Source organism: Pelobates fuscus, chromosome 4 (genome assembly GCF_036172605.1).
Source record: "Pelobates fuscus isolate aPelFus1 chromosome 4, aPelFus1.pri, whole genome shotgun sequence".
NCBI classification, from domain to species: Eukaryota; Metazoa; Chordata; class Amphibia; order Anura; family Pelobatidae; genus Pelobates; species Pelobates fuscus.
Window position 1 is genome coordinate 383,296,405 of NC_086320.1, and position 21,862 is coordinate 383,318,266.

Here is a 21,862-nt window from a genome sequence, read left to right on the forward strand (position 1 = left end):
GTGTGCGGATTCTCCTGAGCCTCAATAAAAGTCCTAGGTCTCCCAGACAGCTCGTTGCATATTATGTGGGGTAATAGTTTCTTGATCCAAGGATTAATCTGACTGCCATTCTGGGGTCAAGGAGGATTTTTCCCTAGTTTGTTGCAAAATTGGAAGTGCTTTTAAATGTTTTTTTTTTTTTTTTGCCTTCTTTTGGATCGACAGCAAAACCAATGTGAGAAAGGTTGAACTTTATGGACACATGTCTCTTTTCAGCCTTTGTTACTATGATTTAACACTTGGAATGTCAATGGAATTGAAAGGGTAAATAAGTAATAAAAGAGTTTATCTTAAACACAGACAGGGTTATTCAAAAAAGTAAGAATTGTTGGGAATTCAACATGAATTTTAAATGTAAGGTCAAAGTAGCCAAACTGAACAATTCTTTAAATCAGCTTTGCTGCCAGTTCAACTACTTTGGTCTTAAACTTTAAATTCACAGTTACTTTCTGAAATTCTCAGTTTAGTGAGTAACCCTGAGAAAGAGAGCACATGTCCTGTAAATGCAGCGGGTTAGAATGTCCTGTAAATGCAGCGGGTTAGAATGTCCTGTATATACAGCGGGCTAGAATGTCCTGTAAACACAGCGGGTTCGAATGTCCTGTAAATACAGTGAATTAGATTGTCCTGTATATACAGCGGGTTAGAATTTCCTGTAAATGCAGTGGGTTAGAATGTCCCGAAATACAGCGGGCTAGAGTGTCCCGTAAATACAGTGGGCTAGAGTGTCCTGTAAAAACAGCGGTTTTAAAATGTCCTGTAAACAGGGCGGGCTAGAATGTCCTGTAAGTAGGGCGGGGTAGAATGTTCTGTAAATACAGTGGGTTAGAATGTCCTGTAAACACAGCGGGTTAGAATGTCCTGTATATCCAGCGGGTTAGAATGTCCTGTAAATACAGTGAATTAGAATGTCCTGTATATACAGCGGGTTACAATTTCCTGTAAGTACAGTGAATTAGAATGTCCTGTATATACAGCGGGTCGAATTTCCTGTAAATGCAGCGGGTTAGAATGTCCTGTAAATACATTGGGTTAGAATGTCCTGTAAATACATTGGGTTAGAGTGTCCTGTAAATACAGCAGATTAGAATGTCCTGTATATACAGCAGGTTAGAATGTCCTGTAAATAGGGCGGGCTAGAATGTCCTGTAAATACGGCGGGCTAGAACGTCCTGTAAACACAGCGGGTTAGAATGTCCTGTAAATAGGGTGGGTTAGAATGTCCTGTAAATACAGTGAGTTAGAATGTCCTGTAAATACAGCGAATTAGAATGTTCTGTATATACAGCGGGTTAGAATGTCCTGTAAATACAGCGGGTTAGAATGTCCTGTAAACACAGCTAATTACTGTTATGTATATACAGCGGGTTAGAATGTCCTGTAAATACAGCGGCTTAGAATGTCCTGTAAACACAGCTAATTACTGTTATGTATATACAGCGGGTTAGAATGTCCTGTAAATACAGCGGCTTAGAATGTCCTGTAAATACAGCGAATTAGAATGTTCTCTTTATACAGCAGGTTAGAATGCCCTGTAAACACAGCGGGTTAGAATGTCCTGTACCGTGTGTACTGTTTTTTTTCTCACCTCTATATAGAACAATAGCTGCAGTAGTTCTAATTGAGTTTAATAATTACATGCTTTGATCTCTGTTTAACTACAATTTGTATGTTTTATGGTTGGCTGAGGAGCATGGGAGTAGTCATTCAAACAGCTTGCTTGCTGCCATACTAGATCCTGATCATTTTCTCAACTCTATTTTGGGTGATGTTATGATTTTCTGATATTGTTTTGAATAAGCACTTTATATTCTGTTAGTATATACGTATAACTGTATTTTTGTAGCTGCACAAATTATATTAATCTAATTAGTGTCCGTAAAGGAATCTTTTCCCCACATGCAGCAATGACTAATCTTGGCATGGTGTATGTTTGTGAATTGTATTCAGCTGGCTGGGCATCATGAGAAGTAGAGTTCATCGTTATCTGCAGTGCCTGTGACCCCCTGGCAGCCATGTAAGTTAACCCTGTCTCTGTCTCTTTTATAGATAAACCGCTTCAACAAGTGCAAGGACAGAGCCCTGCTAATAACAGACAGACTGCTCTACAAGCTGGACCCCAGAAAACAGTACAAAGCACTGAGATCTCTGCCCCTCAGCATGGTGAGTACTCCTTAACGCACCCAGCAGTGTGAATTGGGGAACAATTTAACAATTCAGTTGCAGCAGGCCTCCCAGTCGTCCTGATTGGAGACCAGATCAACTGAATGACTGTAAGTACCCCAGAAAGATGCATGTAATAGGCACGGCTGATGGAGACCCTGCCTCTGGGGGCATATTTAGATATCAAAGGCTAAAGACACTATAATCACCAGAACAGCTACAGCTTATTGAATTTGTTCTGGTGAGTAGAATCATTACCTGCAGGCTTTTTGCTGTAAACACTGTCTTTTCAGAGAAAATGCAGTGTTTACATTACAGCCTAGTGATAACTTCACTGGCCACTCCTCAGATGGCTGTTAGAGATCCTTCCTGGGTCATGGCTGCCTAAAATGCATCCAAACATTCAGTGTCTCCTCCCTCTGCATGCAGGCACTGAACTTTCATCATAGAGATTCATTGATTCAATTCATCTCTATGAGGAGATACTGATTGGCCAGGGCTGTGTTTGAATCATGCTGGCTCTGCCCCTGATCTGCCTCCTTGTCAGTCTCAGCCAATCCTATGGCGAAGCATTGTGATTGGATCAGGCTACCACTTCTGCTGATGTCAGCAGTCAGTGGGGCAGGTCTAAAGGAAACAGTGACAAAGCCAGCACCTTCAGGCTTGAATACAAGTAAGATTTTGCTATTTGTAGGGAGGCATGAGGGGCCCAGTGGGGGCTAGATGGTGGTTTTAACCCTATAGGGTCAGGAATACATGTCTGTGTTCCTGACCCTATAGTGCTACTTTAATTCAACAATTAATATAATGGTGTGCATCCTGTCAAACAGAATTTCAAAGTTCATATGGCCTAAGAATATACACTACATCCGTGGAGCAGAGATGTTAAACTACCAGCCCCATGACGCTCAGCCAAACATTCCATTATATTCAGTGACTTCTTCTGTGAGTAAATTTAGAGATTTGCTACATATAGGGCTATGGCAGGGCTGACCAGGTACATCCTGAGCTGGTGTTAAAAGTAATCTTGTAAGGTAGGTAGAGACTTTACAGGCAGGTAGGTGGATTGCACCCATTCTGGGTAATTTAGGATGTATTTCTAAAAAAGGATACTCTCAGCAGCCAAAGAGGTTAAATGACATCGGGGACACGCCTGATGGCCCCATTATGTTCTGACACGTGCCATGAAGTAAATTTATTGCCCTGTAATTCTTCTGGCAGGATCACTTAATAATGCCATGTATAATTGATTCTCTTCCCATCTCTCCTAAAAAAAATACCCCGACCCCTGGAGGTGATTACCTCTTAATTACAGACCTGCTTGCATGGGGAGGGAGACGTCTCTGTTCTGAAATGTGATTTTTGTCAAAATTATGCAGATGGAATTCTCAGAAAAAGAAACTACATTAAGCTGATTCTTTTTGGTATTTAATCATAGTGACAAGGTATTTCCTCGCTCAATTTTCTGCATTTAGTTTTTGTTTTTTTTAACTTCTTTACACTGTACCCACTGCTAGGACGTACTGAATTATTTTGTTTTTTTAAATATTGATAGTACGGTGTCGAAACTACTTTTTATTTCATTGGGAAAGCCTATAGCATAGTCACAGGGGTCAGTGTAGAATCCGGCTGTTAATATAGTGTGTTACTGGCAAACTGAAATAAAATTAATTGCATTGTCATTGAATTGAGTTTAGATCAATCGACGATCGGCTTCCATTTTAGAGTTAAGAATATCATTTTACAAAAAGCGTTGAATCTGTCATATGTGCATAAAACAGGTTTTTTTTACATTTTGCCATCAAATGTTTGAATGAGCCTTTATTCGTCCGCAGAGCTTGCATTTTAATCCATGTGATTTAGGACACAAGCCTCTCTGTTTCCATGCACAGTTAGACCTTACTAATTCTCCTTCCATGCTCCGATCGGCTACATTTACTGGAGTGAGAGTCCCAGTATCACTGCTTAGTACATCTCTGGATTGAGAGTCCCAGTATCACTGCTTAGTACATCTCTGGAGTGAGAGTCCCAGTATCACTGCTTAGCACATCTCTGGAGTGAGAGTCCCAGTATCACTGCTTAGCACATCTCTGGAGTGAGAGTCCCAGTATCACTGCTTAGTACATCTCTGGAGCGAGAGTCCCGGTATCACTGCTTAGTACATCTCTGGAGTGAGAGTCCCAGTATCACTGCTTAGCACATCTCTGGAGTGAGAGTTCCGGTATCACTGCTTAGTACATCTCTGGAGCAAGAGTCCCGGTATCACTACTTAGTACATCTCTGGAGCAAGAGTCCCGGTATCACTACTTAGTACATCTCTGGAGTACTAAGAGATGTACTAAGTATCCCGGTAAGTCCCGGTATCACTGCTTAGTACATCTCTGGAGTACTAAGAGATGTACTAAGTATCCCGGTAAGTCCCGGTATCACTGCTTAGTACATCTCTGGAGCGAGAGTCTCGGTATCACTGCTTAGTACATCTCTGGAGTGAGAGTCCCAGTATCACTGCTTAGTACATCTCTGGAGTGAGAGTCCCAGTATCACTGCTTAGTACATCTCTGGAGTGAGAGTCCCAGTATCACTGCTTAGTACATCTCTGGAGTGAGAGTCCCAGTATCACTGCTTAGTACATCTCTGGAGTGAGAGTCCCAGTATCACTGCTTAGTACATCTCTGGAGTGAGAGTCCCAGTATCACTGCTTAGCACATCTCTGGAGTGAGAGTTCCGGTATCACTGCTTAGTACATCTCTGGAGCAAGAGTCCCGGTATCACTACTTAGTACATCTCTGGAGCAAGAGTCCCGGTATCACTACTTAGTACATCTCTGGAGTACTAAGAGATGTACTAAGTATCCCGGTAAGTCCCGGTATCACTACTTAGTACATCTCTGGAGTACTAAGAGATGTACTAAGTATCCTGGTAAGTCCCGGTATCACTGCTTAGTACATCTCTGGAGCGAAAGTCTCGGTATCACTGCTTAGTACATCTCTGGAGTGAGAGTCCCAGTATCACTGCTTAGTACATCTCTGGAGTGAGAGTCCCAGTATCACTGCTTAGTACATCTCTGGAGTGAGAGTCCCAGTATCACTGCTTAGTACATCTCTGGAGTGAGAGTCCCGGTATCACTGTTTAGTACATCTCTTGAGCGAGAATTCCGGTATCACTGCTTAGTACTTCTCTGGAGCGAGAGTCCCAGTATCACTGCTTAGTACATCTCTGGAGTGAGAGTCCCGGTATCACTGTTTAGTACATCTCTTGAGCGAGAATTCCGGTATCACTGCTTAGTACTTCTCTGGAGCGAGAGTCCCGGTATCACTGCTTAGTACATCTCTGGAGCGAGAGTCCCAGTATCACTGCTTAGGACATCTCTGGAGTGAGAGTTCGGGTATCACTGCTTAGTACATCTCTGGGGTGAGAGTCCCGGTATCACTGCTTAGTACATCTCTGGAGCGAGAGTTCGGGTATCACTGCTTAGTACATCTCTGGAGCGAGAGTCCCGGTATCACTGCTTAGTACATCTCTGGAGCGAGAGTCCCAGTATCACTGCTTAGGACATCTCTGGAGTGAGAGTTCGGGTATCACTGCTTAGTACATCTCTGGAGCGAGAGTTCGGGTATCACTGCTTAGTACATCTCTGGAGCGAGAGTCCCGGTATCACTGCTTAGTACATCTCTGGAGCGAGAGTCCCGGTATCACTGCTTAGTACATCTCTGGAGTGAGAGTCCCAGTATCACTGCTTAGGACATCTCTGGAGTGAGAGTTCGGGTATCACTGCTTAGTACATCTCTTGAGCGAGAATTCCGGTATCACTGCTTAGTACATCTCTGGGGTGAGAGTCCCGGTATCACTGCTTAGTACATCTCTGGAGTGAGAGTTCGGGTATCACTGCATAGTACATCTCTGGAGTGAGAGTTCGGGTATCACTGCTTAGTACATCTCTGGAGCGAGAGTCCCAGTATCACTGCTTAGGACATCTCTGGAGTGAGAGTTCGGGTATCACTGCTTAGTACATCTCTGGGGTGAGAGTCCCGGTATCACTGCTTAGTACATCTCTGGAGCGAGAGTTCGGGTATCACTGCTTAGTACATCTCTGGAGCGAGAGTCCCAGTATCACTGCTTAGTACATCTCTGGAGCGAGAGTTCGGGTATCACTGCTTAGTACATCTCTGGAGCGAGAGTTCGGATATCACTGCTTAGTACATCTCTTGAGCGAGAATTCCGGTATCACTGCTTAGTACATCTCTGGGGTGAGAGTCCCGGTATCACTGCTTAGTACATCTCTGGAGTGAGAGTTCGGGTATCACTGCTTAGGACATCTCTGGAGTGAGAGTTCGGGTATCACTGCTTAGTACATCTCTTGAGCGAGAATTCCGGTATCACTGCTTAGTACATCTCTGGGGTGAGAGTCACGGTATCACTGCTTAGTACATCTCTGGGGTGAGAGTCCCAGTATCACTGCTTAGTACATCTCTGGAGTGAGAGTTCGGGTATCACTGCTTAGTACATCTCTGGAGTGAGAGTCCCAGTATCACTGCTTACTACATCTCTGGAGCGAGAGTTCGGGTATCACTGCTTAGTACATCTCTGGAGTGAGAGTTCGGGTATCACTGCTTAGTACATCTCTTGAGCGAGAATTCCGGTATCACTGCTTAGTACATCTCTGGAGCGAGAGTTCGGGTATCACTGCTTCGTACATCTCTTGAGCGAGAATTCCGGTATCACTGCTTAGTACATCTCTGGAGTGAGAGCTCCGGCATCACGGCATAGTACATCTCTTGAGCGAGAGTTCTGGCATCACGGCATAGTACATCTCTGGAGCGAGAGTTCTGGCATCACGGCATAGTACATCTCTGGAGTGGAGTTCAGCACTTGGCACAGAGTCATTCTGCTGCAGTCCGCTTTGTGTTTCTGAGAGATGCATGGATCTGAAGTAAAAAAAATAATAAAAAATAGTAAAATATAAATGCTCTCCAGCCAGAGCTTTGTAATGAATAGAATATCGGTCTAGTTTATATTCACTCCTTACCCACAATTAAATTACCCCTGGAGGCAAATAGGTCATAAATCAAATACAAAGATCTGGCGCCCACTGAGTCCTCTTTCATTCTATTGCCTTAAATATAGAGATTTTATCGTTCTTTTCATCTTTAACCAGAACCTTGATTTATATACCTGCTGTATGGCAAAACTAGGATATATACAAGACCTGGGTATATACCCGCTGTATGGCAAAACTAGGATATATACAAGACCTGGGTATATACCCGCTGTATGGCAAAACTAGGAGATATACAAGACCTGGGTATATACCCGCTGTATGGCAAAACTAGGATATATACAAGACCTGGGTATATACCTGCTGTATGGCAAAACTAGGAGATATACAAGACCTGGGTATATACCCGCTGTATGGCAAAACTAGGAGATATACAAGACCTGGGTATATACCCGCTGTATGGCAAAACTAGGAGATATACAAGACCTGGGTATATACCCGCTGTATGGCAAAACTAGGATATATACAAGACCTGGGTATATACCCGCTGTATGGCACAACTAGGAGATATACAAGACCTGGGTATATACCCGCTGTATGGCAAAACTAGGATATATACAAGACCTGGGTATATACCCGCTGTATGGCAAAACTAGGATATATACAAGACCTGGGTATATACCCGCTGTATGGCAAAACTAGGAGATATACAAGACCTGGGTATATACCCGCTGTATGGCAAAACTAGGAGATATACAAGACCTGGGTATATACCCGCTGTATGGCAAAACTAGGAGATATACAAGACCTGGGTATATACCCGCTGTATGGCAAAACTAGGAGATATACAAGACCTGGGTATATACCCGCTGTATGGCACAACTAGGATATATACAAGACCTGGGTATATACCCGCTGTATGGCACAACTAGGAGATATACAAGACCTGGGTATATACCCGCTGTATGGCAAAACTAGGAGATATACAAGACCTGGGTATATACCCGCTGTATGGCACAACTAGGATATATACAAGACCTGGGTATATACCCGCTGTATGGCAAAACTAGGATACATACAAGACCTGGGTATATACCCGCTGTATGGCAAAACTAGGAGATATACAGGACCTGGGTATATACCCGCTGTATGGCAAAACTAGGAGATATACAAGACCTGGGTATATACCTGCTGTATGGCAAAACTAGGATATATACAAGACCTGGGTAATACCCGCTGTATGGCAAAACTAGGATATATACAAGACCTGGGTATATACCTGCTGTATGGCAAAACTAGGATATATACAAGACCTGGGTATATACCCGCTGTATGGCAAAACTAGGATATATACAAGACCTGGGTATATACCCGCTGTATGGCAAAACTAGGAGATATGCAAGACCTGGGTATATACCCACTGTATGGCAAAACTAGGATATATACAAGACCTGGGTGTATATACCCGCTGTATGGCAAAACTAGGATATATACAAGACCTGGGTATATACCCGCTGTATGGCAAAACTAGGATATATACAAGACCTGGGTATATACCCGCTGTATGGCAAAACTAGGAGATATACAAGACCTGGGTATATACCCGCTGTATGGCAAAACTAGGAGATATACAAGACCTGGGTATAATACCCGCTGTATGGCAAAACTAGGATATATACAAGACCTGGGTATATACCTGCTGTATGGCAAAACTAGGATATATACAAGACCTGGGTATATACATGCTGTATGGCAAAACTAGGAGATATACAAGACCTGGGTATATACCTGCTGTATGGCAAAACTAGGATATATACAAGACCTGGGTATATACCCGCTGTATGGCAAAACTAGGAGATATACAAGACCTGGGTATATACCCGCTGTATGGCAAAACTAGGATATATACAAGACCTGGGTATATAACCGCTGTATGGCAAAACTAGGAGATATACAAGACCTGGGTATATACCCGCTGTATGGCAAAACTAGGAGATATACAAGACCTGGGTATATACCCGCTGTATGGCAAAACTAGGAGATATACAAGACCTGGGTATATACCCGCTGTATGGCAAAACTAGGATATATACAAGACCTGGGTATATACCCGCTGTATGGCACAACTAGGAGATATACAAGACCTGGGTATATACCCGCTGTATGGCAAAACTAGGAGATATACAAGACCTGGGTATATACCCGCTGTATGGCACAACTAGGAGATATACAAGACCTGGGTATATACCCGCTGTATGGCAAAACTAGGAGATATACAAGACCTGGGTATATACCCGCTGTATGGCAAAACTAGGATATATACAAGACCTGGGTATATACCCGCTGTATGGCAAAACTAGGAGATATACAAGACCTGGGTATATACCCGCTGTATGGCACAACTAGGATATATACAAGACCTGGGTATATACCCGCTGTATGGCACAACTAGGATATATACAAGACCTGGGTATATACCCGCTGTATGGCACAACTAGGAGATATACAAGACCTGGGTATATACCCGCTGTATGGCAAAACTAGGAGATATACAAGACCTGGGTATATACCCGCTGTATGGCAAAACTAGGATACATACAAGACCTGGGTATATACCCGCTGTATGGCAAAACTAGGATACATACAAGACCTGGGTATATACCCGCTGTATGGCAAAACTAGGAGATATACAGGACCTGGGTATATACCCGCTGTATGGCAAAACTAGGAGATATACAAGACCTGGGTATATACCTGCTGTATGGCAAAACTAGGATATATACAAGACCTGGGTAATACCCGCTGTATGGCAAAACTAGGATATATACAAGACCTGGGTATATACCTGCTGTATGGCAAAACTAGGATATATACAAGACCTGGGTATATACCCGCTGTATGGCAAAACTAGGATATATACAAGACCTGGGTATATACCCGCTGTATGGCAAAACTAGGAGATATGCAAGACCTGGGTATATACCCACTGTATGGCAAAACTAGGATATATACAAGACCTGGGTATATACCCGCTGTATGGCAAAACTAGGATATATACAAGACCTGGGTATATACCCGCTGTATGGCAAAACTAGGATATATACAAGACCTGGGTATATACCCGCTGTATGGCAAAACTAGGAGATATACAAGACCTGGGTATATACCCGCTGTATGGCAAAACTAGGAGATATACAAGACCTGGGTATATACCCGCTGTATGGCAAAACTAGGAGATATACAAGACCTGGGTATATACATGCTGTATGGCAAAACTAGGAGATATACAAGACCTGGGTATATACCCGCTGTATGGCAAAACTAGGAGATATACAAGACCTGGGTATATACCCGCTGTATGGCAAAACTAGGATATATACAAGACCTGGGTATATACATGCTGTATGGCAAAACTAGGAGATATACAAGACCTGGGTATATACCCGCTGTATGGCAAAACTAGGATATATACAAGACCTGGGTATATACCCGCTGTATGGCACAACTAGGAGATATACAAGACCTGGGTATATACCTGCTGTATGGCACAACTAGGATATATACGAGACCTGGGTATATACCCGCTGTATGGCACAACTAGGAGATATACAAGACCTGGGTATATACCCGCTGTATGGCAAAACTAGGATATATACAAGACCTGGGTATATACCCGCTGTATGGCAAAACTAGGATATATACGAGACCTGGGTATAATACCCGCTGTATGGCAAAACTAGGAGATATACAAGACCTGGGTATATACCCGCTGTATGGCAAAACTAGGAGATCTACAAGACCTGGGTATATACCCGCTGTATGGCAAAACTAGGAGATATACAAGACCTGGGTATATACCCGCTGTATGGCAAAACTAGGATATATACGAGACCTGGGTATAATACCCGCTGTATGGCACAACTAGGAGATATACAAGACCTGGGTATATACCCGCTGTATGGCAAAACTAGGATATATACAAGACCTGGGTATATACCCGCTGTATGGCAAAACTAGGAGATATACAAGACCTGGGTATATACCCGCTGTATGGCAAAACTAGGAGATATACAAGACCTGGGTATATACCCGCTGTATGGCAAAACTAGGAGATATACAAGACCTGGGTATATACATGCTGTATGGCAAAACTAGGAGATATACAAGACCTGGGTATATACCCGCTGTATGGCAAAACTAGGAGATATACAAGACCTGGGTATATACCCGCTGTATGGCAAAACTAGGATATATACAAGACCTGGGTATATACATGCTGTATGGCAAAACTAGGAGATATACAAGACCTGGGTATATACCCGCTGTATGGCAAAACTAGGATATATACAAGACCTGGGTATATACCCGCTGTATGGCACAACTAGGAGATATACAAGACCTGGGTATATACCTGCTGTATGGCACAACTAGGATATATACGAGACCTGGGTATATACCCGCTGTATGGCACAACTAGGAGATATACAAGACCTGGGTATATACCCGCTGTATGGCAAAACTAGGATATATACAAGACCTGGGTATATACCCGCTGTATGGCAAAACTAGGATATATACGAGACCTGGGTATAATACCCGCTGTATGGCAAAACTAGGAGATATACAAGACCTGGGTATATACCCGCTGTATGGCAAAACTAGGAGATCTACAAGACCTGGGTATATACCCGCTGTATGGCAAAACTAGGAGATATACAAGACCTGGGTATATACCCGCTGTATGGCAAAACTAGGATATATACGAGACCTGGGTATAATACCCGCTGTATGGCACAACTAGGAGATATACAAGACCTGGGTATATACCCGCTGTATGGCAAAACTAGGAGATATACAAGGCCTGGGTATATACCCGCTGTATGGCAAAACTAGGATATATACAAGACCTGGGTATATACCTGCTGTATGGCAAAACTAGGATATATACAAGACCTGGGTATATACCCGCTGTATGGCAAAACTAGGATATATACAAGACCTGGGTATATACCCGCTGTATGGCAAAACTAGGATATATACAAGACCTGGGTATATACCCGCTGTATGGCAAAACTAGGAGATATACAAGACCTGGGTATATACCCACTGTATGGCAAAACTAGGATATATACGAGACCTGGGTATATACCCGCTGTATGGCAAAACTAGGATATATACGAGACCTGGGTATATACCTGCTGTATGGCAAAACTTGGATTTATACGAGACCTGGGTATATACCCGCTGTATGGCAAAACTAGGAGATATGCAAGACCTGGGTATATACCCGCTGTATGGCAAAACTAGGATATATACAAGACCTGGGTATGGCAAAACTAGGATATATACAAGACCTGGGTATATACATGCTGTATGGCAAAACTAGGAGATATACAAGACCTGGGTATATACCCGCTGTATGGCAAAACTAGGAGATATACAAGACCTGGGTATATACCCGCTGTATGGCAAAACTAGGATATATACAAGACCTGGGTATATACCCACTGTATGGCACAACTAGGATATATACAAGACCTGGGTATATACCCGCTGTATGGCACAACTAGGAGATATACAAGACCTGGGTATATACCCGCTGTATGGCAAAACTAGTAGATATACAAGACCTGGGTATATACCCGCTGTATGGCAAAACTAGGATATATACAAGACCTGGGTATATACCCGCTGTATGGCAAAACTAGGATACATACAAGACCTGGGTATATACCCGCTGTATGGCAAAACTAGGAGATATACAAGACCTGGGTATATACCTGCTGTATGGCAAAACTAGGATATATACAAGACCTGGGTAATACCCGCTGTATGGCAAAACTAGGATATATACAAGACCTGGGTATATACCTGCTGTATGGCAAAACTAGGATATATACAAGACCTGGGTATATACCCGCTGTATGGCAAAACTAGGATATATACAAGACCTGGGTATATACCGCTGTATGGCAAAACTAGGAGATATGCAAGACCTGGGTATATACCCGCTGTATGGAAAAACTAGGAGATATGCAAGACCTGGGTATATACCCGCTGTATGGCAAAACTAGGATATATACAAGACCTGGGTATATACCCGCTGTATGGCAAAACTAGGATATATACAAGACCTGGGTATATACATGCTGTATGGCAAAACTAGGAGATATACAAGACCTGGGTATATTCCCGCTGTATGGCAAAACTAGGATATATACAAGACCTGGGTATATACCCGCTGTATGGCACAACTAGGAGATATACAAGATCTGGGTATATACCCGCTGTATGGCAAAACTAGGAGATATACAAGACCTGGGTATATACCCGCTGTATGGCAAAACTAGGAGATATACAAGACCTGGGTATATACCCGCTGTATGGCAAAACTAGGATATATACGAGACCTGGGTATATACCCGCTGTATGGCAAAACTAGGATATATACGAGACCTGGGTATATACCTGCTGTATGGCAAAACTTGGATTTATACGAGACCTGGGTATATAACCGCTGTATGGCAAAACTAGGATATGTACAAGACCTGGGTATATACCCGCTGTATGGCAAAACTAGGATATATACAAGACCTGGGTATATACCCGCTGTATGGCAAACTAGGAGATATACAAGACCTGGGTATATACTCGCTGTATGGCAAAACTAGGAGATATACAAGACCTGGGTATATACCCGCTGTATGGCACAACTAGGATATATACAAGACCTGGATTTATACCCGCTGTATTATGGCAAAACTAGGATATATACCCGCTGTATTAAGGCAAGTCCTGGGTATATACCCAGGCAGAAACAAGGAGACTAAAGACACATTAAACTCCACATTTTATATATATGTTGGAATGCCATTTGGCCTGAATCTGTGGGAGGAGTAATGATCCTATTTAAACCCTACCCCCTACTTACCTTTGTCTTGCAAGCCGTTTGTCTCTTTGGTTACCTGCACTTCCGGTCGAGGTGCCGCCAAATTCTGCCTCGAGTATCTAGTCCCTCGTTTCAGCTACTGTCAGCGACCTCCGAGCTCCTTCACCGGCTTCTAAACCGTCTTTGTTGCTAGTTTCCGGCTTCTGGTCACGAGACCAGCACCTGCACGTAAGCACAAACGTGGGAAATGGCGTTCAGCTGTTTCCCACGTTCGGGCCTAAAAACGCGGGGATAGGCTCCCTATTATTATTATTATTATTACTTACCATTTCGTTCCTTACGCCGTTCGGTTAGTTCTTCGTTCACGCGTCTAATTAACCGAACGCAGAACTTCATACTCACCTTTCTTTCATTTGTTTAAAAAAAAAAATAGCAATCGCTCATACCTACCCTACGTTCGGCTGTTTCACACGTTCATACAGCCGAACACACTTGCGTACGGCTTTAATGCAGCCGTTTTCATTTAATTATACAGTCTGCAGTTGATTTCTAGGTTAAATCCCTCTCTTGTTCGTTTAGCCGAACGCGGGCGGGATAAACAGGTATTCCCTATATGTTTTGTATATACCCCAGTGTGAAACTATACATGTCTATTTCCTTTTTATATTTAAAGTTTATACCCTGTTTTTCCCCCTGTATTTATCATAGTCCTGTGGCACCATTTCCCTTCCCACCGTTACATTTAATTATGAACTAATTCCCAGCACTGTGCGGTTTCCACACAAGGGTTACCCTCTTAATCCCTTAAGGACCAAACTTCTGGAATAAAAGGGAATCATGACATGTCACACATGTCATGTGTCCTTAAGGGGTTAAAGGAACAGTTGGCTGTTTAACCCCTTTTTATATTACTGGGTCACTCAGCACTATATAGCCTCATGACCACTCAAGCCAACGTTCCCAGGCCAGGCTGTAGTTCACAAATCCTGCCGTATTCCACTCGAGACACCCTGGCTGCTATACTCGCCAACCTCCAAACAATCAATCACAGACTAGCGAAACTGGAATCCGCTATAGCCACACCAGGTGCCTTGTCGGGCTCGGCAAACCTTCCGCTGACGGTCTCAGCCAAACCCACTTCTTACGTTTCCCCGGCTCACCCTGTCCCTGACTTCATCAGAAAGGGCTTTTCCAAGGGTAATAATGTTACCTCCATGGCCCTACTGCTGACCTCCCAAACTATGCTCACTAGTACGACAGTCACTTACATGGCTCACCATCCCCCCACCCCACACACTAGTCAGGGTGCCGGTTGGAGTGACATGCCGGACAGTCACATTGCATTTCTAGGCAAGGATCGGGTGTGCAGTGACTTTAACGCCGGGGTATGTAATCTCACGACATGCGGGGCACTGCACATCTGCTCCATTTGCTTCAGAACCCACACCAAGTCCATTTGCCCAGCCCTTCTGTCACTTAGGAAACGCCTGACCGAAGTCAACATTGACATACTGGAATACTATCTCCAGTCACATCCAGCTAGGCACCTGGTAGAATATCTGGTGACGGGTTTTTCACAGGTGTTTCACACGGGCCTTATCGCCATCCCCACAGGTACACTTGAATGCCCTAACCTTTTGTACACCCGAACACCCGAAAAGTGGTAGACATTTTACAGACGATACACATGGACCAGACTCAAGGACTCAATCTCACTAGATGCGTAAAAAGCCTTTGACAGACTGAATTGGCTATTCCTGGAGGCTACCCTTACTAAATTTGGATTTCCCCCCACATTCCTAACAGCTATTAAAGCCCTATACAGTTCCCCAAACGCAGCGGTATCGACGTCTAGGTTCCAATTGGAACCATTTGACATCACAAATGGTACCAGGCAAGGCTGCCCCTTATCGCCGCTCCTATACGTACTGGCCCTTGAACCACTTGCGGAATCTATCAGACGCAACCCAAACATACATGGTATAAACATAGGAGACAGAGATTACAAGATTAACCTCTTCGCGGACGATGTCCTACTAACACTATCCTAACCGTTGATTGCTTCCAAACCTCAAAAAAGAACTCCAGCACTACAGTACACACTCGTACTATAAACTCAATACCTCCAAGACTCAAGCATTGGGGATAGGTATAACGAGAGACACATTAGATAGACTTAAATCAGCATTCCACTACGACTGGAGAGAGACTTACAAAAGCACACAACTCGCTCTTCTCCATGAATTACCAAAAACTTCACACAGAAATAGAGAACACACTGAAGTTATGGGAAGGGAAATACCTATCATGGGTAGGCAGATGCGCAGCCGTCAAAATTATGATTCTGCCAAGAATACTATACCTGTTCAGATCATTGCAAATTCAGGTCCCCACTAGATACCTCAAAATATTGCAGACAACATTACTCAAATTTGGTTGGCTAAATAAAAAACCCAGGGTGACCTGGAAACTCCTATCTAGAACAATAGAGGACGGAGGCTTGGGATTCCCCAATATGAAAAATACCACAGAGCTACGCACCTGGCTAATGTCTTAGGATGCCACCAAACGGCCCAACCCCCTCAGTGGCTAGCACTGGAATCCAGTAGACTAGAAGGGACCCACCTAACTCATCTCATATGGGCATCCAGAGACATGAGACCCCGTACCCCCAAGATGTTGCCGACCACCAAGATAATGCTATCTGTATGGGATAAAAATAGGCACAGGATATGCTCAAAACAAAAGTGGTCCCCGGCAACCCCCTTGAAAACGCTACACACTCTGAACCCCTCGTTTAACTATAAATTATGGGCACAACACAACATAACCCATCTACACCAAGTGACCCACAACGGCTCCATTAAGAGCTTCCAAGACCTAAAAGCACAATTCCAGATACCAAACAAGACCTAATTCTCCTATATACAACTATACCACACTCTGCGACAAGAGGGCACATACACACAGAAGGGAAACAGTGAGACGAGACGAATCCACTTTGAAACTAAATGCCTAGACACAAGACAATTGAGCAAAACTCTATCTATATGCTATAACCTACTAAGAGAACCACAAGCGCAGCTCTGGAGATTTCAGAGAGAGTGAAATAGAGATATAGGAAGGGACCTCACACCTCAAGAATGGAGCTCGGCATTCTGTAGCGGTACTTACCCTTTCCAGGGGCCGGCCGGGGTCCTCTGTTCGAGCCGCGCGCGGCTCATCCGAAGGCAGGAACAGGAAGGCGGGCAGTGACCGCAAGAAGCGGTCACATGTCCCGCCTGACTCTAAGAGCGCGCCGCTGGTCTCGGGCGTGCTCTTAAAGGGACAGTGGGAGCCTACATTGGAAAAGGCCTCCCATTGGTCCCTGTCATGCCACACTCCCCTTACACTTACCTCTTGGGGGCGTGGAGATGACAGGGACCAATCAAAATAGATGTTTAGTTATTTATACTCACCTTTTTCCCTTGGTTCCTTGCCCTATCATGGTTTCTGTTTCAGTTCCCTTTAACGCTTGTTGTGTTCAGTTGTGTTCCTTCGTACTTGACCTTGGCTTTGTTTTCTGACTACGTTATCTCTTTATCCTTGTCTGTTCTGTTTGCCGGCCTGCTGTTTACTGTGTACCAGACCCCGGCTAGTCCTAGTTTACGCTGTCTATTTGTGCCCTTGACCTCGGATCGTTCCTGACTCTGTACTTCTCCTATATACGTCGAGTCCGGCCATTCTAAGGTCCGGTAGACGTGTCTCCCCTCTGTGTTGTCTTCTGTTTAGCTGAATCCTGCGTGTTGGGGTATATTCTCGTTACACATTCACAGCCCATAAGGGAACAACCAGGTGTGCATCCCACCATGAAACCGCTAGAAAAGTATTATACCGATGGTACCTCACGCAAGATGGACTCGCAAGAATGTATAACAGCACAGAAAACATATGTTGGAGATGCAAGGGACCAAAGGGGGATATGCTGCACATATGGTGGGGCTGCCCGCAGATACAGCCGGTATGGGAGTTGGTGGGAGACATTATAAAGCAAAGCACAGGAATGGTTGTTACACCTTCTATAGAAACGTATCTTCTGCACATCTTCCCAAATCACTTCCCGAACAACATACGCGAAACGATATATCTTACAATCATGGCAACAATGACTATCCTAGCAAGGAATTGGAAATCGACAACAGTTCCCACTAAACTGGAAATATTGAACCTTGTATCCACAAACGTGGCCTATGAAAAATTCACAGGACCACAGGGTCAAAAGAGCCGTATAAGCAGGGCCGGATTTCCCTATAGGCTAACTAGGCTTCAGCCTAGGGCCTCAAGATCAAGAGGGGCCTACATTCAAATTGTTGGCAAAATTAAAATTACACTATTCTAAAAACAGTGAACACTAAAACACTGAACCGAAAATAAGGAGAAATTCTACGCATATGATATGACCAGTGGCGTACTAAGGGGGGGGCAGTCCGCCCCGGGTGCCACTTACTAGGGGGGTGCCCGGGGCAGACTGCAATGCCCCTCCTGCCGCGATCGCCGAGACCGGCGGTCTGCAACTCCGCAATGTGCAGAGCTGCAGACCATGGATCTCGCGTGCACTGCCCAATCAGAGCTTTGCCACGGGTTACCACGGCAACGCTCTGATTGGGTCTCGTGAGATCCATGGTCTGCAGTTCTGCGGAGCTGCAGACCGGAAATGAGGGCCACCGGACCACCAGGGACCCCACTGGACCACCAGGCATTTAAGGTAATTTAAGGCCACTGGACCACCAGGGATTTAAGGTAATTTTTTAAGTCTTCTCATCACCCAGCTCCCTCTCACAATCACCCCCCCTCTCCTCATCACCCCCCTCCCTCTCACAATCACCCCCCTCTCCTCATCACCCCCCTCCCTCTCACAATCACCCCCCTCTCCTCATCACCCCCTCCCTCTCACAATCACCCCCCCTCTCCTCATCACCCCCCTCCCTCTCACAATCACCCCCCCTCTCCTCATCTCAACTTTTTTTTTTATTTATTATCCGTGCCACATTTTTTTATAAAGGTTAGTACCAATGAGAACATGTTTCATTTAACATATTGATATATATCACAGTAATGATGTATTTTATTGTCTCTCATGTAATATACAAACTTAAAAATGGGAGGTGATAGGGCCTCATAAGTGGAAAAGCCTAGGGCCTCTTTTCATCTAAATCCGGCCCTGCGTATAAGTGTATCTTATGGCACAATTATATAGACAATCCCCACGCAAGAGATCAGAATTGCAACCATGACCCCCCTTAATGGCAGGGAAACACACAAAAACCAGTAGAAAGTGGCACAGGCGTGGGGCAAACGGACGACCAAGACGAGACCCCAAACAGAGAGTCAAGGAAGGCTGTCAATGGCCCAAGGGACAAGCCCCCATGGAGCATACACCACTAGAGACCTGGACACACAGACTTAGGAACCATAGGATGTAAATAACACATGTAAATAGTTTTCATTGTTTTACTATCCGTATATACCATACATACAACCCTGCTTCAGGGGATATATAGATATATCGTGCCGAGGCGCCTAAGACTAGACCTAAGAAATTACTGAAAACATGGTCGAAAGGTTAAGATGTGAAAATTGCAGGCAAGTCGGATATGTAAACAATGTAAACAAACTGCAATGTTATCCCCCCCCCCTTTTCTTCTTTCTGTATCCCTTGAAATAATTATTTTGCTGCAAACAGAAAATAAAAACGGTTATTTATAAATAAAAAAAAACCCATACGCCAGGGCTTAGTGTATTGCACCATGACACATTCAGGAGCTGGCTTTAATTCGAGAACCTCGCTGTGATAATCATGGTAAAAGTTTTGCCTTTTTTCTAAAAGTCACAACCAAGCTTCTTACTTAAAACCTTCTATGCTGTCATTCAGCGGTTACGTCTTCAAAGGCACTACACCAGCAGCTTCCAACACTTTCACCCCAGTCTACATCACAAACAATGGGGTCATCAAAAAGCTTCAGCTCAGGTACTTCCATACCTCAATCAGAGTGAAGCACCTTACAAGCTTTCGTTACTCGTGCTGTATTAACTTGCAATAAAGTGTGGTATCTTTCAATCCTCTTTTGCCCTCTTTTTACAGGCCTACTTGTACGTTGGTTTCGGCACACCTCAACCAACTTTTGCTTCCCCTTCCACATTTCATTACGTATTAGATAAATTCCGAGCACAAATATATACTTCTCTTGTAGATGTCTGGCATTTCTGATTTAGTAATTGCTTAGATAAGCAAAGCATAGAGGCATCACTTAGTTCATCGCTCAGATTCTGCTGTTCACCTCTATTTGTATTTTTATTTTCATTTCTATTTTTATTTTGATTTTTAATATTTTTAACATTTGTATGGATGTAATTCGGCTTTATCTCACTCTTCGTTCTTCACTTCTCATGTCCTCACTTTTTTCACACATATGTACATAGATTCACTAGATCTCACACACACACTTTCATTCATCATTTACTCTTTTTTTTCTCTTTTTTCCCCTTTCCTCACTCAGACATACACATTGATTTTGGTTGCCTACTGGATGTTTTTATCACTGGTCACATTCTCGTCTGCTTTTTCCTCACTCTCTGCCACTTCTGTTCCCTCTTTATTTTTTCGTCCTTCCAGGAGTTTATAACCTTAGTCTCGGTTATAAAACCCCACTCCCATCACTACGACACATTTTTCCTATCACCACACAGCACATACACTCACTCGTTTATCACATCTATACCGGTCCGATTACAAACAGGCATTTATGACTCAACTTATACTGAGGCATAGCTAGCATTCTTTTCCCATTATATGCTTTAGATTGTCTTTCCATTTTTTAAACTTTTAATCTTCACTTTTCTTCACGCATGCGCACTCATCGGAGGTTTCTATAGCAACTTGACGCTCATTCACGACCTTTAGGGTCGCACACTTTTGACGTCATCACCTAGCGACGCACGTTACACGTTACTCCGTAATGAGCACAACGGTTACACCTGAGTGAGGGGCACCACAGTCACGTTAGGGTAAGTAATTTCCTCCTAATTACTTTTGTTATATAAACACATTGCCTTAAGCTTTATGTTATCTTGATAAAGACCTGCGGGTCGAAACGTCGATTCCTTTGCACACAGAAAAAAGGAGTGCTCTGTCTCATCAGTTTTTCTATATATATATATATATATATATATGTGTGTGTGTGTGTGTATATATATATATATATACTTTAAGAAAATCACCAGCAATAGTGGGTGGGTAGATAGTCACAGAAGCCATCTTGGATAATGGCTTCTGTCTAACTTTTGCATCCAGAGGAAATCCTTCGCTATTTGCCTTTTTTGGATATATACAGATCCCAATGGAGACAGTTATGCTCTACACAATGTACATCATGTAGCCTGGGACTGGGGAGATACGAGAGCTTCCTACAGTCAAATAGAGAGATTTATAGCACATGTATGTCCACAACGTATATTCCCAGCTGTTGTAGAACTACTGCACCCATAATGTGTTACCATCCCCAAATCCTCTCTGACAGATTTACTAGCATCACAAATGGAGTGTTAGCTCCTGTGTTGTCTGATTGTCTTGTTTCTTGGTTTCTCAGTTTCTCAGTTACAATGTGTGAGAAACGCTTGTTTTATTAAGGCGCTGTGGTGCAGTAAATTACACCCAGGAAATAACTGTTTCACACCTCAGATGTGACAAATGTCTTTATTAAGCAATTTCTCCATTACGGGGTTTAATGGCTGCAGTG

The 21,862-nt window shown here is 43.6% G+C and overlaps 1 protein-coding gene across 1 annotated transcript in view; it reads left to right on the top strand.

Annotated features, from left to right (window-relative positions):
* Positions 1-21,862, top strand: part of MYO1G (myosin IG) — a 212,900-nt gene that overhangs the window by 114,622 nt on the left and 76,416 nt on the right. Inside the window, exon 20 of the mRNA XM_063452858.1 lies at positions 2,089-2,202. Within this exon, the coding sequence (XP_063308928.1) occupies positions 2,089-2,202 (114 nt within the window). The remainder of the gene's footprint in view (positions 1-2,088; positions 2,203-21,862) is intronic.